Here is a 17,156-nt window from a genome sequence, read left to right as displayed (position 1 = left end):
CATGAGCCCTCTGAGCAATAACGTGCACAGTAAACTCCAGCCAGCTGTCCTTCACTGCAGGACTCTAGCAAAAGAGACCATAATTCCCTCCTAATCCCTAGTCTGGGGCCTGGCAACGATGAAAGCGCCTCACCTCACATCTTCAGTGTGATAGGAGTTCTGTTCTGACATTGATGTTCAACAAGTACAGTGTGAAGTATGGCCCATCCCCAGGGGTGAGGAGGACAGCATACTGGCCACAAACATTTCCCCATATTGTTCTCTTTTCAAGTGGAATGCTCGTCTAACACTTGGAATTTTAAGATTCTAGGTTTTATGTTCTTTTTATTGACTATAACAGAGTAAGTCATTTTATATGTTATTTTAAGACTTTTTATATAATTGGGGGGGGGGTGTTTGTTTTTTAAGATTTTATTCATGAGAGACACAGAGAGAGAGGCAGATACACAGGCAGAGGGAGAAGCAGGCTCCCTGCAAGGGAGGATCCGGATCCCAGGATCATGTCCTGAGCCAAAGGCAGACGCTCAACCCCTGAGCTACCCAGGTGTCCCTTGTTTTTGTTTTTTGAGAGAGGAAGAGGAGGAACAGAGGGAGAGAGAAAGAGAATCCCAAGCAGCTCCGCACCCAGAGCAGGCCCCACAAGGGGCGTGACCTCACAACCCCCCCGCCCCCGCCATCATGACCTGGGCTGACTGAGCCACCCAGGCATCCCTAAATGTTTTAAAAAGATTCAGAGCTATGTATTTTATACACAAATAATATTTTATATTTTTCTGTATGTTTAGTACTGACAAATGCCAGAAGCAAAATCCTCATCTTTAGTGTGTAACCTTGAGTTACAAGAAGAAATTAAGTTTAAAATGTTCTGTGTATGAGTTCTGTGGTGGCAAACCTCCAGCTTCACCCTAATTTGACCTACAGTTAAAATTAGCTGTCCGGGAATGGGTGACAGGCACTGAGGGGGGCACTTGACAGGATGAGCACTGGGTGTTATTCTGTATGTTGGTAAATTGAACACCAATAAAAAATAAATTTATTATAAAAAAATAATAAAATGAAAAAAAAATTACCTGTCAGGAGAGCTGAGTTTATAACTCTCCGAGTGTTTCAGTCCCAGGGGCTGACTGTAGTTACGAAAGCTACTTCTCAGTTCAGTGGCAGTCAGATCTCCGGTATCCGATGTTGCCGTTCATGTTGGATATCAAGCCAAAGTGCAACTTCATCATAAGATAATAAAAATTATGACACAAACCTTCAAAGTGTTTGGTCTTCCCTGATGTTTTGCCTTGAAAGCTCATATGTAGCGATGCTTTTTGAAGCCAGAGCCTGGGACTGAAAGGAGAAACCAGTTGGCCTTTGGCCCAGGGATGGCTCCTTCTACGGGTCGTGGCTCAGAACAGCATGTCTGCTTTGTTTGGTAACGCTGCGTGTTTTCCTAAGCAGCTGTAGACCTGCTTTCTCAGTCTAGGCTCTGCCAGTGCTGATAACTTCCTGGGCCCCAGGGGACTTACCCTGCAGCAGGTTCAAACCGAGAGTGGTTGGTATTCTCGGCAAATGAATAGTTGACATGTGAAAAATTTGGTTTTAAGCAAACATTGAGGTTGCTAATGATGCTGTTATAAATTTTTCTTTAACTCTGTCTTTTCAGATAGAATTACCCATTACAGACATAATATGTGCATAGGTCCTAATGAGATTTGTTTCTTAGGCCTGACACACAACTTAAATCAATTGTTTTAAAAAAAAGATTCCTGCCAGCTCCAAGCAAAATGCACATTTGTTAATATTTGTACTTGTAGGGTTCTGTGTTTGAAATGTATATTCTTTTATGTGTTAAATTACTGAAGTGCCTTGTAGGATGTAGAAAGTTAGGGTTAGAACACCCTTTCCTAGCAGAAGTGATCTCTCTGTGAACATAGGTAATGTCTGCGTGTCTGCAGTCCAAGAAGCCAGTTTGTCCTAGGTGTAGGTTGGTGACTCTAGGTCTCCAGAGGTGACCTGGTCATAGAAGAACCTTCAGTTCTAGAAATCAGTATGGTGCTTCTCAGAAAGCACAGTGAGGGATCCCTGGGTGGCGCAGTGGTTTGGCGCCTGCCTTTGGCCCAGGGCGCGATCCTGGAGACCCGGGATCAAATCCCACGTCGGGCTCCCGGTGCATGGAGCCTGCTTCTCCCTCTGCCTGTGTCTCTGCCTCTCTCTCTTTCTCTCTGTATGACTATCATAAATAAATAAAAAATTAAAAAAAAAAAAGAAAGCACAGTGATTACCACACAGTGTTTAGTGTCTTTTAAACCAATATTAAAGTGTAAGACTTTTTTTCCTCTGGTTTTTTTTTTCTTTCTTTTTTTTTTTTTTTTTTTTTGAAGATTAATTTATTAGAACGGACATGCAAGGCAGGGAGGGGCAGAGAGAGAGGGAGAGAAACTCTCACAGAGCCTGATGCAGGGCTCAATCTCATGACCCTGAGATCAGGACTTAAACCAAAATCAAGAATTGAACGTTCAACCTACTGAGCCACCCCAGGGCCCCACTCTGTGTTTTATGTTTATATCTCACTAGGTTCTGTGCCATAAATGGAATGAAGAAGTATTTATGCCGTTCATTATCACCTAAAAATTCAGCTTTAATAGTTCAGGTCTTTTTAAAATCTTGTAAGACTAAAGCTTGAAATTAGGTTTCCTTTAACAATATTTTATAAGGTTGCGGGCAGCCCCAGTGGCGCAGCAGTTTGGCGCCGCCTGCAGCCTGGAGTGTGATCCTGGAGACCTGGGATCGAGTCCCACGTTGGGCTCTCTGTATGATGCCTGCTCCTCCCTCTGCCTGTGTCTCTGCCTCTCTCTCTCTCTCTGTGTCTATGAATAAATAAAATCTTTAAAAAAAAAAAGAATATTTTATAAGGTCGCCTTTGATGTTTGTTTCATTGGCTAGCCAGTGTTTAAGGGGTGTCAAAATGGAGGGAGATTCCAGAACAGCTTAAGCCAGCAAAATTGGGGTAATGACCATCATTAATCTCCTCATCCTACATTAGATTCCCAAGAGGTGATGCTGAGCACTTAGTGTGCTGGTGAGGGCCAACTGTTCTTGTTCTGTGGAGCTGACCCTAACCCAGCCCTGCTGCTGCATGCCCACCAGGTGCTACTCTGGAGTGATAGAGGGGCAGGGATGGAGGAAGTGGGGTGGCTCTGGTGGTTAAATGTTGGAAGGAAGAAGGCTCATTCTGCCTTTATTTGAAAGCAAACTGTTATGATTATTCAATAAAAAGTATCTGTCTCATCATACAGATGATTTACTTATAAAATGAAACTCCTGTTTCTTGCATATGTTGTGATAGCATTATTAACCACCTAATTAGCAGAATGAAAGCATTAGTGCTTCTTTAATTAAAATAAAACCTAAGTATTATTTGAAGCTTACAGCTGCCAAAAGTAGAATCAAGATGACCTCAGATCTACTGGTGACAGCCACTTCACCTCAGAGCCCTCTCATAGTCACTGCAGAGTAATGTTGCATCAGAATTATGAATTTACAGGCCCTAAAAACTTTCACTTTTCCTGATTATCAGATTTATTGTAGAACTCTCCGTGTAAGCATTCCACGGTGTAGAGGTCTGATTAAACAGAGCTTTCTCCCGGGCTCTGGGGACTCTGAGCTTGGAGCTCAGGCTGGGCCATTCACCAGGGGCAACAGAGTTGACTCCCAGAGCTCTTTGCTAAACGTCAAAGTGTCTGATTGACCTCACCCTTATAATTTGTCACATAAATCTTAGGAAAGACCTGGGAAAAAAACACACAGTTGTGCTAGAAAGGACTCTAAGCCGATGATGGTTTACCTGGAGCAGGTTCATTCTGTGGCTGATCTTTTTCAGGAGTGACTCAGGGTTTTTTCTCTGTGACGCAGAAGCATGGAATATAATGATAAGCTGATCTTTGGAATAACAATGTGTGTTATTTAGGAAGTTTATTATAATTAAAATGATTTGGTGTAGAATTTTTCATGGCAAAATCATACTGCTCTTTGTATTATTTTTGAGTGGGTTGTCATAGAAACAGAAGGAAAAGAAATTGTTTTTTTGTCCAGATTTCTGCTTATTCTACATCTTCCTGAAACAGTAATTTCACAGAGTGAACAAAAAAGAGGAATCCTTTTTTTTTTTAAAAGAGGAATCCTAAAGTCATCGTTATGGGACCCTCCTTGGAGGGCCTTAACCCCCAGTGACTGAGGGTCTCAGTTGGGTGGAGCTCTGAGCACTGGAAGCCCTGAATGGACTATATCACTGCATGGATAGAGTGAGGAGGGTCTCCAGGAACATGGAAGGGGAGAATAAAATATTTTAACAGATGGTTTTGCATCCAAAGAATCTCCTAAACTTAGATTCTCATGAGAGATAGCATGTTCTGAATTGAATTGCTACGGCTGGTTGGTCGTTCACACCAAGAATCTGTATGATTAGTATGAACAAGAGAGGCTTCCAGATAGCGCTCTGATTTCATTACGCTTTAGTTTCTTCCTGTCGCCAGCATTCAGAACAAATAGAAATAACTCACTTAGATTTCAGTGCTTTTCCTTATGTCATTTTTTTTTAAATTTTTTTTCCTTATGTCATTTTGATCAAGATGTCAGTGAGCTGAAAATCCTTGAGGGCAATAAAATGCACCGAGTGTAAGGATGGGAAGCTGCAGGCATGAGTTAACCGTAAATCACCTGGTCAGACCTGGAATCGGGGAGGATTGGTGCCGCTGACCATTTGGGCCAGCAACATGTAGCCTTAAGTGTGTTGTGCCCTAGGTAAGTTTAGCGTTGGTGTGACACGTGTTCCGAAGTGGGAGCAAAGTCTCTATCTCTGCCTCTGAGTCTGGATTCGATTCTGTGTCTAGAGTAGTAAAGCCGGAGGGACCTCCAAAAGGACAGATGTGACACCTGTCAGCCCACAGACACAGACCAGGCTGATCATTGCCCTAGCATGGAAGTGATAACCTGGCATCCAGATGGAGTAAAACCCCTCGTCTTCCTCTATCCAGGTCACGATCCCGGTCCCCTCGGAGAAGAGCACACTCTCCTGAGAGACGGAGGGAAGAAAGGAGTGTCCCCACTGCCTACCGGATGAGTAACAGCCCAGGCGTCAGCAGGAAGCGGACCCGGTCCAGGTAGGCATCTGTGAGTTCCTAGACACAGAGTCTGTGCTGTCAGGGAGTGTGAGGATTTGGCACACATATGTCTGAGGAGGGCTGGAGATAACCAGGGGAGCCACCCCCAGCAGATGCTCAGCCCTTAGCAGTTTTTCCATTACTCTTAGAACTGACAGCACAGGGAGTTCCATCTCAGAATCAGGATGGCATCAGGCAGTGCCCAGCACTAGCCCCTATGTCTGGCTACCCCACTGGACCCACACACACAGCTCCTTACTCTTTACCTGGTGACGGGGAAAGGAAAGGTAGTGATAGGAGACAAGAAGTCAGAAGTTTGAGTCTTGAGTGAATCTCTGCTACTGCCCTAGTGGCAGAGCCAGAGTCCTCATGGGGCCTAAGAGCAGAGACAGGCTCTGTCCTCTGACCCCTTGACTGCTGGGACAGACCTGTCTTGGTTGTGGAGAGCTAGAGAGACTGGCTCCCATGTTCATTAAAGTAGGCCTCTCAGCCATGACGCCTGGCCCCCAGGCCTCCCATTCCCAGCCAGCCAGTGTCCTCAGCTCTTCCAGGGAGAGAATGCCAAGGCACTCCACTAAAAGCACTAATACCACACCAACTTGATGGGACATGTCTGGGCCATCTGTGCCTCTCTCGGACCTGCTGGCACCCCTCACCAGGAGCATGGTGGTGGACAGGGCCACAGAAGGGTGTTTCCCTGACAGCTTTACATCACTTAGCTTCTTTGTTTCATTCTCCCCAAAAGGGAGGGGTTCTCATTTCATATGTTCTTGCATGGGAGTTAGCCCAAGCCCCGGCTCTGGTGGGTGGACAAGAAGCATTGTTCTCCCCGTGACTGAGGTGCCCAGAGGAGGCGGGTGGGGTTGTGCACATCTTAGCTTGGGTTTCATAACTGCTGCCGAGTGTGTGCAAGTCAGGACACTCGGGGTTCCTGAGCCTCCCAGATGACAGGCCGAAATGACAAGTGTTAGGGAACCAGCCATCACCTGGTCCTGGCTGTCTGCAGAGGACATGGGCTGAGCAGCCTCCTGGTGCCCTTCTCAGTGGTAGTTATAGCGGTAGCAGCTCTGGAAATACATTCCTAATGAGAACATGTTCCTGTAATCTGGCAAGTTCTGTGATAGCTCTATTCGTTGGTAAAACGTGATCTTTCTCCTAAAGCCACAGAGTCAGCAAAGGAGCTGTGAGGCTGGCAGAGTTGAGCAGATGCACTGGATGTGCAGGCTCACTCTGCTCGCGTGCAGTCTGTGCCTTGCCAATCCTGCCTGAAGTACCCGCCCCCGTGCCGGGATAGCATGATGGAAATCCAAGTCCATTTGAAATCGTATTCCTTTACCAAGAAATTATTTAACATTTGAAATTCATCTTCACCTTCGGCGTATGTAAAGGGCATGGTCTAAAATTAATTCCTTGTAGCAAAAGATCTCTCCCTACAGAAGCATTCTTGCTCTGCTCTCAAATTAACCTTGCATTAAAGAAGCTGTCTCTGGAGAAGATGGTGGTTCTATTAGGAATGGTGGGAATGAGCTTTAATGAGTCGTACAAAGCAAGTGAAGGCTCTACGGATACAGAGCTGTGCTACCTACCCGAGCGGCAGGATCACCCCAGGAGCCTGACTCTGGGTGTTGGGAGCTGTGCTACATCCAGTGGGGGCCCAAGGGAGGGCATGAGTGCAGGAACGTGGTCCAAGCATGTTAACCCAGCAATCAGCATGTCCCCTGCAGCCTTCCACTCAGAGCAAGTGTAGAGCCACTGCTGTAATGTGACGGCGGGTGGCTGGTTCTCCTGCCAAGTCCGAGTTGCCCTGATCCTGTCTGATCACCCAGGCCTAGGGAGGAACTGCCTCCCACCAGAGTTGGAGGATCATTTCTACAAGCTGGTCTTTGAGTGCCGCTTTCACTGACTTCTTGTTTTGACATTTTTTTAATTTGCTAGACAGTTCTGCACTTTTTTAAAGTCCAAGGAACACTCATATGCATGTAACCACTACCTGAGTTCAGCAGGATCAGCATGTTTCTATTTGGCTGTCTCTCTTCCCTCCCTCCCTCCCTCCCTCCTTCCCTCCTTCCCTCCTTCCCTCCTTCCCTCGCGTGTGTATTGGGTGACTGACAAGTCCAGGCCAACCGTGTTACAGAGGGTTAAGTTGTCTTAGCTTGTTCCCATGGCTGGGTTCGTGCTAAATATTTTGGCAGGAGTGCTGCACGGGTAGTGTGTGACTTACCTTTGTGTCACATGAAGCGTCTGTCATCACACAGTGTCCATCTGTCCCATTATCAGTGATGCTGCATTCGATGGTGTGGTCAAGGTTGCGTGCCCCTCACAGGTCATCTGTCTATGGTTCCGTGACACAGCACCAACATCCCACTGCTAGCTAGCCACACTCTCGTTGGCCTAATCATCCACTGATGCTGAATTGGTTCTTATATTGGTGATGGCAGTGTGGTGGCTTTCACATCCCATCCCTTGTTCGCTAAAGGAGACACACACACATACCCCTTTGTTTGGTGTCCCTGTGGACTTTAGGTTTTGGGGTTTTGTTTTTTCATCTGTTGTACACGAATCCATCAACAGTATTACTCTGATGGCAGCATCCATCTCACATTTGGCCTTGTTTTTCCCAAAGCACTTTGTTGCTTTTTAGCACAAGATATTTCAGGCTTTGCTGGTGCTTTCCCTGCCCCAGCACTAGGGCCAACTGTTTATCCAGCTCTTTATTTTGGAGATCAGGATATGGTTATATGGAACATTATTTGAAGAGTAGAATGCCTGCAAATGTTTGGCCATTTTGTACCACAGCGCACCTCAGCAGGATGTCCGGTTGTTTTGTTACAGTAAATAGTACATCATTGGTCAGAGGTGGTTTGCCATTGGACACTTTTGGCTCAGCACCATGCCGGGCACATCACAGGTGTCGTGTGAATGGATGGGGCTGTGCTGTTATTACAGGCTCTTACACATTAAGTGTTACTGATTCGCAGTAGACTTTGTCAGTGAAGCACACATGTCTTCATTCCCCAGGGCAGCCACTAAAAAGAAAAGGGAGGGGTGCCTGGGTGGCTCAGTGGTTAAGTGTCTGCCTTTGGCTCAAGGTGTGATCTTTTGGTCCTGGGATCGAGTCCCACATCAGGCTTCCACAGGGAACCTGCTTCTCCCTCTGCCTATGTCTCTTCTCCTCTCTCTGTGTCTCTCATGAATAAATAAATAAAATCTTTTTAAATAAGTAAATAAAAAGAAAAAGGAGGTAAGAGCCAACCAAGAGCAGACATAAGACAGAACCTTAAAAATGCTTCACTGGTTGAAAAGAAAGCAGAAATGTGAGGAAGGGGAAGAAAAAGAATGAAAAGACAACAGAAAACAAGAGGATTGTAGACTCAACACAACCCTCGCAAGTCTGTGTGTTAAGGGCAGCCCCGGTGGCCCAGCGGTTTGGCGCCACCTTTGACCTGGGGTGTGATCCTGGAGACCCGGGATCAAGTCCCATGTTGGGCTCCCTGCATGGAGCCTGCTTCTCCCTCTGCCTGTGTCTGCCGCCCCCCCCCCCCCGCCGTCATGAATAAATAAATAAAACCTTTAAAAATAAACAAACAAATAAATAAATCTGTGTGTTAAATGCAAGCAGATGAAGGACTGATGATGAGGGAAAGGGTCTAGATAGCATTAAAAAGCAAAAGCTAGTGCTAACCTGCTTATAGAGAGGCTTTCAGTGCACAAGTCAGTTAACAATTAGATGGGAAAGGACGATCATGCAATGCTCTGAGCAAGAAGGCAGGTGGCTGCACTGACGGGAGGTGCCACAGAGGATGGCCAGCCTCCAGTGGACATGGCTTCTCCAGGTGGGCACCAGGGGAGAGCACTTTATAAGGTACTTGAAGCACGGGTGCCAGGGTGGCACAACAGGTTGGGCATCCAACTCTTGATTTTAGCTCAGGTCCTGATCTCAGGGTTATGGGATTGAGCCCCATGTTGGGCTCCCTGCTGGGCATAGAGTCTACTTGAGATTCTCCCTCTGCCCCTCCCCCAACTTGTGCACTCATGCGGCACTCTCTTTCTTAAAAAAAGAAGAAATACTTGAAGCAACATGGAGAGAGCTGGGAACAGGCAGACAACAAGACAGTGTGGATGTAGAAACTATACACCTCCACTGCACTAGCTCATCCACCTGCTGTTTGTATAAGGCTCCAGAAGTCCTGGAAGACTCAGATGATGCAGAGTATATCCCCTAACACATGGCAGCAAGTCTAGAAATCTATAAAAAGGTATCTGGAAATCTGCCAAATGTTGGGAAGTTTTTATCAAAGACAAAATCAAAAGGGAAAGTAGAAAATATTTTTAAATGAATGACAGTGAAAATGTAACATAGTCAAATCTGTAGTGTGTAGGTTTGCCTAGAAGGAAGTACTAGTAGCTTTAAATGTATCTGAGAAGAAGAAAGGTCTAAAAACAATGATCTAATCCTCTGTCTTAAGCTACAGAAAGAGCAAACTAAACCCAAAGTAAGTAGAAGCAAGGAAATAATAAAGGTAAGATCAGAAATCAAGAAAATAGAAAATGCAAATAATCTTTAAGTCTATATGGAACCACAAAATACCCTGAATAGCCAAAGCAATCTTGAAAAAGAAAACCAAAGCTGGAGGCATCACAATCCCAGACTTCAAGCTATATTACAAAGCTGTAATTATCAAAACACTATGGTACTGGCAGAAAAACAGACACAGAGATCAGTGAAACAGAAGAGAGAACCCAGAAATGGACCCTCAACTCTATGGTCAACTAATCTTTGACAAAGCAGGAAAGAATATCCAATGGAAAAAAGACAGTCTCTTCAACAAATAGTGCTGGAAAAACTGGACAGCCACATGCAGAAGAATGTAACTGGACCATTTTCTTATACCATACATAAAAATGACTCAAAATAGATGAAAGACCTAAATGTGAGACAGGAATCCATCAAAATCCTAGAGGAGAACACAGGCAGCAACCTTTGTGACCTCAGCTGCAGCAACTTCTAGGTAGACATGTCTCCAAAGGTAAGGGAAATAAAAGCAATAATGAACTATTGAGACTTAAAAAGCTTCTGCACAGCAAAGGAAACAGTCAACAAAACTAAAAGACAACCTACAGAATGGGAGAAGATATTCACAAATGACATATCAGATAAAGGGCTTGTATCCAAAATATATAAAGAATCTATCAAACTCAACACCCCAAAAAGAAATAATCAAGTTTAAAAATGGGCAGAAAGTATGCCTGGGTGGCTCAGTTAAACATCTGACGCTTGATCTCAGGGTCCTGAGTTCAAGCCCTGCATGGAGCCTACTTTAAAAAGAGGTGGGGAGAGAAGACAGGAACAGATGTTTTTCCAAAGAAGACATGGGGATAGCCAACAGACACATGAAAAGATGATCAACATCACTTATTATCAGAGAAATACAAATTGAAACCACCATGAGATACCACCTCACACCTGTCATAATGACTAAAATCAACATTTCAGGAAACAACAGGTATTGACGAGGATGTGGAGAAAGGAGAACCCTCCTGCATTATTGGTGAGAATGCAAACTGGTGCAGCCACTCTGGAGAACAGTATGGAAATTCCTCAAGAACTTAAATATAGAACAAAAACCTACAATCAGGTAATCACACTACTGGGTATTTGCCCAAAGAAAATGAAGATCCTGTTTGGAAAAGACACATGCATCCCATGTTTATTGCAGCATTATTTACAACAGCCAAACTGGAAATAGCCCCTATCAACAGATGACTAGCTAAAGATGTGGTCTGTATATATACACAGCCATCAGGAATGAATGAAATTTTGCCACTTGCAATGAAGTGGTTGGAACCAAAGGGTATTGTGCTGAGTTAAGTAAGTCAGAGAAAGACAACTATAGGCTTTTACTCATCTGTGGAACTGTAGAAATGAAACAGATGAACAAAGAACAGACCCACAGATACAGAGAAAGAACTGGTGGTTGCTGCCAGGGATGTAGGAGGTCATGGAATGAGGGAGTCCTGGGGACGAGAGGCCCAGAGTCCAGTCACTGGTGTCAGTAACAGATGGCAGCTGGGCCTGTGCGTCACTGTGATTCGCCTGAAACTAGTGTAACACCGTGTGCTATCTGTACTTCTGCTTTTTTTTTAAGAAAGGAGGGAATAAAATAGGAAACAGCCTAACGGTAAAACTAAAAGATGGTTCTTTGATCAAAAACTGATGTCTTTATTTAGATTTAGGAAGAATGAAAGAGCCTACAGACATAAAAAGAGAATTAGGAAAGAAGTCTTTTTCTAGTGAATTTGACAACTTGGGGGAAATAAATTCCTTGAAAAATACAAGTGACCATACTGACAGTGGAAGAAATAGAAAATCTAAATAACTTTGTCTGCCAAAGAATTTATTTATAACTTAAAACCACAAAACTCCAGGCCCAGATGGCTTTCATCATTGAATTCAAGCAAAGGTTCAAGGAAGAAGAGATACCAGTCTATAGACCATCTCAAAAGAACTTGGGGAGCACTCAGCAGCTCCTGAGGCACCATGGTTGTGGCTCCTGAACAAGACATAGGCTGGTGGGCGTGGGAATATCTGCATGTGTGCACACGGGAGGGGCACGTTTGGAGTGGTGTGTGCATGTGGACAGGGGCATGTGTGTTCTCAACCAGAAACGCTCAAAAACACGGGTGCACAGACCCTACAGAGTCCTGTGACCAGCAGCATATGCAAGGACATGCATCCCAACCAAGCAGACTGGCTCAGGACTGTGAGCGAGGTTCTTGCGTCTGGCAGCAACCCTTGTATTCACTGTATCCACGGAGTAAAGGAGGAACTCCTAGGACATCCCAGCAGTTGCAGGAGAACCAACACGATCTCCACTGTTCACTAAAAGAAAAACACTTTTTTCTTTAAAAGAAAGAGACTAAGCCCTGAGCAAAGGGAGTAGAAGGAGGCGTCTGGTGGGGACTGGGGCACACTTACCACCTCCAAGACCAGCAGATGGGTGGTATTCGCTCTGCCACAGAATGCCTGGCCCAGACAACAAAGCAAGAGGAGGGAGAAAGGACATGTCTGCCTGCACCTGCCAGCCTGGGACAGTGGGGAGGGTGACGTGGAACATCGAGAAGTACGGAAAACAATCTCTCTGCACCAAGAGCCACAAACAACTGAGAGAAGAATGCTAAGAATCATCTGCACAGAGGCCCTGTGCTTGAGGCTGGGAGCTCAGTGTCACTCAGAGGTCTCTTGACCCCAAGGTGCTCTGTCCATGTGGTGCCACCCCAGCATATTCCACGGGTGTTTTATAGAAACCAGTGGACAAGAACTCTGCCGTCGGTGTGGAAACAACAAGGACTTAGAGTAGCCACAGCTACAGAGTAGGGGGCACTTACTGCCAATCCTGGACTCACCAGGTAGCCACCAGGTAAGACCGTGATTGGACACCCTCAAACAGTGCGATTACCAGGCGGTTCCAGAGGAGAGCTCTGCAGCGAAACTTGCTCCGACAGCTGGCTGTGCAGACAGAGGGAAGCAGCCTGTTCTGCAGGCACACAGCTTACCTCAGCCCGGGTCACAGACTCCCGGCAGAAGGTCCCTGAGCATGCAAAAACCCCACCAGAAGGGTGGAGAGTGCTGAGCGAAGTCTTGCTGAACTCCACTCAGGAGTCACAGCCAAGAGCATGAATAGGCAGGCCACACCCTGGGAACACTCGCGGTGTGTGTCTCCGACAAAGGCCCGTGTCCATTCCAGATGGAAACAGTGAGCGGGTAACTCAAAAGACCATCCATGAAAGAGTACACAGTTGTAGCCCATGGACACGCCTCCAAAGAGCAGCTGGGTGCGCTAGCCTCTGTCGGGTTCAGTGCAGGCTGACCGCCATGGGAGCCTCACATGACACCAAGCACCTGCTCTGCCACCCTGCTGCCCGTCCCACTGTTCACCCTCCAGGAGCATTTGACCACAAAGCCCCTGATTTGTAACTGCCTCAACTGGCAACAGCACACATGCCTGTTCCGGGAGAGAGCACAGACGTAGTGTAGTTTGCCCCCACTGATACTACAGCAGCAGGAAGAAGTACTCTGGGCACAGGCTCATTGTGGCGGAGCGACAGGAGCCAGACATGGAAGCGCAGTGCTGTGTGATTCTGCTTCTGTGAAGTGTCCATCAATGGTTCAGAAATCAGAGCACTGGTACCTATGAGGGTGGGGAAGGGGTGGCAGAGCAGGTGCTTAGTGTCATGTGAGGCTCCCACGGCGGTCAGCATGCGCTGAACCCCACATGACGGAGGCAGCAGGGTTGGAATTTTATAGAAAGATGGGTGGTTTCTGATTGTGAGACTAGTCTGAGTGTCCTGGTGTCTGCACTTGCCAACACGCATCCAACAACACTTAAGACCTTCGTGTTTCTCTGGATGTGAAGTGTACCTCAGTTTTTCTTTTAAAAAAAAAGGAATGAATGGGATGCCTGGGTGGCTCAGAAGTTAAACATCTGCCTTCTGCTCATGGCGTGATCCTGGAGTCCCGGGATCGACTCCCACATCGGGCTCCCTCCATGGAGCCTGCTTCTCCCTCTGCCTGTGTCTCTGCCTCTCTCTCTCTCTCTCTCTCTCTGTGTGTGTGTGTGTCTCTCATGAATAAATAAATAAGATCTTTAAAAAATAAATAAATACATAAATAAATACATAAGTAAATAATAAAATAAGTTTAAAAATGAAGAAGGAATGAATGATTTAATTCCTGAAGCAAATGCTGAGGCAGGTTTGCCATGTGACACAAGCTGTATTCAGACTGAACCTGATACACAGCCCGTGCTCCTTAATTCATGTGCATAACCACAGAGACCCAGCCAGATTGGGGGCTTAAACCATTTTGGACTTGTCACAGGCTGTGGAATATTTCATTTCTTTGTCTTTGCAGCTTGCTCTGAAATCCTAGCACATGTTTACAGACATAAAAACCACACGCAACTTTTGCAGTTGACAAACTAGGTGTGTGGTGTGGTTTCCATGTCCATGTGTCCAGTACTGAGGGCAGCCTCTCCATTTATAGACCTGTTTTCCTCTGTACTGGCTGTCAGGCCACCCGCCGAGACCCAAGCTCACCAGGGATGCTGCCGCTTGCAGCTGAGGGGCAGCTCCTCGTTAACACAGTGGAGTCCGAGTGCCCCGAGCTGTGCTGCACTGGCATATCCACTGGCTTCATCAGTGCACATGGGTGCCTTTGCATGAGAGCACTGTGGGGAGCCTGGGGGCAGGGCAAGCTCTCAGCCCAGTCCCCAGGGAGAGGAGGCATGTAGACAGGCCGTAGGGTGTCCCCAAGTGGGGAAGGGTCTGTGAGCCGACCTGTATCCCAGAGGTGCCGACAGAGTGGGCTGAGTGGGAATGGCCCAGTACATCATGCTCCCTGAAGACACACATGTTCCCACCATGGTGAGATCTCTTCACCCACAGGACTCAGATGGGCACACGTGATGGCTTCATGACAGCACTCACTACATACACTAAGAGTCTCCAGCAAGCACTTGGGTCACCCATAGGTCACCCATCAGTCATGTGTGATGGGATACAGTTTCCCAACAGCAGGTGACCATCATTTCTGGAGGAAGCAGAGGGGCCGAGAGCAGGGATGCCTGGCACCTGTCTGGGCCACAAGTCGCTCTCACCTCCTGCATGTGTTCTCCTTCTTAAGTGTTCTTTGAGGAGTCACAGGAGGGTCACAGGGTACAGTGTGCACTGGAGCTTTGCTTGCTGGGGGGTGAGGGTGGGCTGGGATCTGGATGGGGATAAGGTGTCGGATGGATGGTCCTGACAGGCAAGTTGGGCAGAGTCAGCTGCTGGGCGAGCAGGGATGGGCTCCACGGTTCCAGGAAGCCAGGTCAGAGAGCAGAAGCCGTTGTGCACATGGCACTTGGCTGTAATACTTCCTCATCTCCTGCTGGAGGTCCTCATCATGTAAGCGGACACACGGTGTGAACAGCACTTGGTTGCTCTCCTTGGGTTGTTTAAATGCAGATAAAGTGCCGACCGCATTTGAGATCCCATAGGCCTCTTGAAGTGGGGATAGGCATAGAGAGTGGCCTGCCTTCGCTTCTGTGTGACTTTTCCTGCATCTGCCAGTTGTGAGTTCAATAAGGAATTAGCATGTATGGACACCTAAACCTGCCAGCTGTCCCTTGAAAAACACTCGAAACTCCTCGTCCAGAGCCCTCTGTGTCTCTGTCTGAAACTACTTTCCTTGCAGAAGCCCCCACGAAAAAAAGAAGAAGAGGCGCTCACGGTCACGGACCGAGTCCAAGGCCGGGTCCCAGTCGGCGTCCCCAAGCAAGCAAGCCACACGTCGGCACACGGCCCACTCAGCCAGCATCTCTCCCGTGGAGAGTCGGGGCTCCAGTCAGGAGCGCTCCAGGTAAGCCCACCTTGACCCCACCCCAGGGCTCCCCACTCCCCACATGCTCCCCACGTCCTGCTCAGGCAGTGAGTAGGAGGTGGACACTGCAGCTGCTCAGAACTGGGGTCAGATCTTAGGTGTGCCAGCCCACCAACTCCCCCTGGGCCCCACCTCCGGCCAGAGAGAGACCTGGAAAGCCCGCCCTCTTGGTGGCTGTCCCTGGGCTGAACAGAAATGTGAGTAGGGGTGGGGTGGGCCAGCCACCTCCCTCAGGTGCCAACTAGAGGACTTCCCACCATCTGATCCACTGGAAAATCGTGCTTTAGCAGGATAGCAGCTGTTCTGTAACCACCCGACAGTGGTGCCTTTGTCCTCAGCAAGGGCTGTGTGCAGTGGGCATGATCGCAGGGGAGGCAGGCACGGGGGTCCACAATAAGTGCGACATAGACTTCCCCCACCCCCACTCCGGTCACACCACTCACCCCACGCCACAGAAGTTGGGTCAAACCAGCACTGCATGACTGGACAGGCCAGGTGACATCAGAGTGCACTGCTGTCACGTGAGTGGCCTGTGGGGCAGCACAGATGTATGTGTCCCCATTGCCCATGGCTGTTAGAGGGCTTTTTCCAGACACACACACACACACACACCCCGCTGCACACTCAGAGCCAGGGGTTCGGAATGAGGCTCACTCACTGGCTACAGACATGCTGCCTTCGTCCATGTGGGTCATAGGCCCGAAACTGTAGCACAGGCTCATCAGTAGGACAACACATAGCTCACTGGAGGTGGGCAGAACCTAAGACGTAGCTTGTTTGAAGGTGCAGGTGAGCGATTGTGTGGCGGGGTCCCGGCTCGGTGAGGCTCCGGCTTTCTGCTTCCCCTGTCCTGTCCATACATGCACCTCCTGGGGTGCTCACAGGAAAACGTTTTCTGAATTAGGCTGCATTTTATAAAATACTTAAGGCATCTGTAACGTGACATGTAAAAGCAAAATAATATATTTATAATGATCTCTTTTTTAAAGACACTAGTAACAAATATGACTTAATGTCTATTTTTTAAGCCTGTGACCTCTCTTTATTCATATTAGGGGAGTTTCTCAGGAAAAAGACGGCCAGATCTCCTCAGCAATTGTCTCCTCTGTGCAGAGCAAAATAACTCAGGTAAAGCGATGGCCCCCTCCCCTCCTCCTCCTACCCGTAGGGCTACAAGGTCCCCACGGTGGGCCTTCCTGTGCCTGCAGGCCGCCTTCCAGGTCTGAGCGGGAAGCCACAGGGACCCCGTGCGTCTCTCTGTGCAGGACCTCATGGCCAAAGTGAGGGCGATGCTCGCTGCTTCCAAGAACATGCAGACCAGTGCCTCCTGAGATGCGGGGGTGCCACTGGCCCAGCGCCAGGCTGGGGGCCGGAGCGCCGAGCAGCTTCCACGCACAGACCATCGATCGCCGTCCATCCTCCTCCAGGGACTCCTCTGGGCAGTTGGTGGTTTTTGTAAATTAATTTTTGATGACATTTTCAGTTTAAGATTTTTGACCAGCAGTCTCTTACCTGTATATTTGTAAATAATATCATGTTTCTGTGAAAATGTATTATCAAATAAAATGGGAGGAAAACACCTTTTCTAGCCA

General features: G+C 47.5%; 1 protein-coding gene across 2 annotated transcripts in view; it reads left to right on the top strand.

The window, feature by feature from the left end:
* Positions 1-17,156, top strand: part of SFSWAP (splicing factor SWAP) — a 69,786-nt gene extending 52,630 nt beyond the window's left edge. For both annotated transcript variants that reach the window (XM_038574708.1, XM_038574709.1), the window contains exons 15-18: positions 5,019-5,144; positions 15,379-15,543; positions 16,620-16,692; positions 16,830-17,156. In XM_038574708.1, coding sequence (XP_038430636.1) covers positions 5,019-5,144; positions 15,379-15,543; positions 16,620-16,692; positions 16,830-16,895 — 430 coding nt within the window. In that variant the 3' untranslated portion in view covers positions 16,896-17,156. The remainder of the gene's footprint in view (positions 1-5,018; positions 5,145-15,378; positions 15,544-16,619; positions 16,693-16,829) is intronic.

This window comes from Canis lupus, chromosome 26 (assembly GCF_011100685.1).
Source record: "Canis lupus familiaris isolate Mischka breed German Shepherd chromosome 26, alternate assembly UU_Cfam_GSD_1.0, whole genome shotgun sequence".
In the NCBI taxonomy this organism is placed as follows: Eukaryota; Metazoa; Chordata; class Mammalia; order Carnivora; family Canidae; genus Canis; species Canis lupus.
Note: the sequence above shows the minus strand (reverse complement) of the source record. Positions and strands in the feature narration are given on the sequence as shown.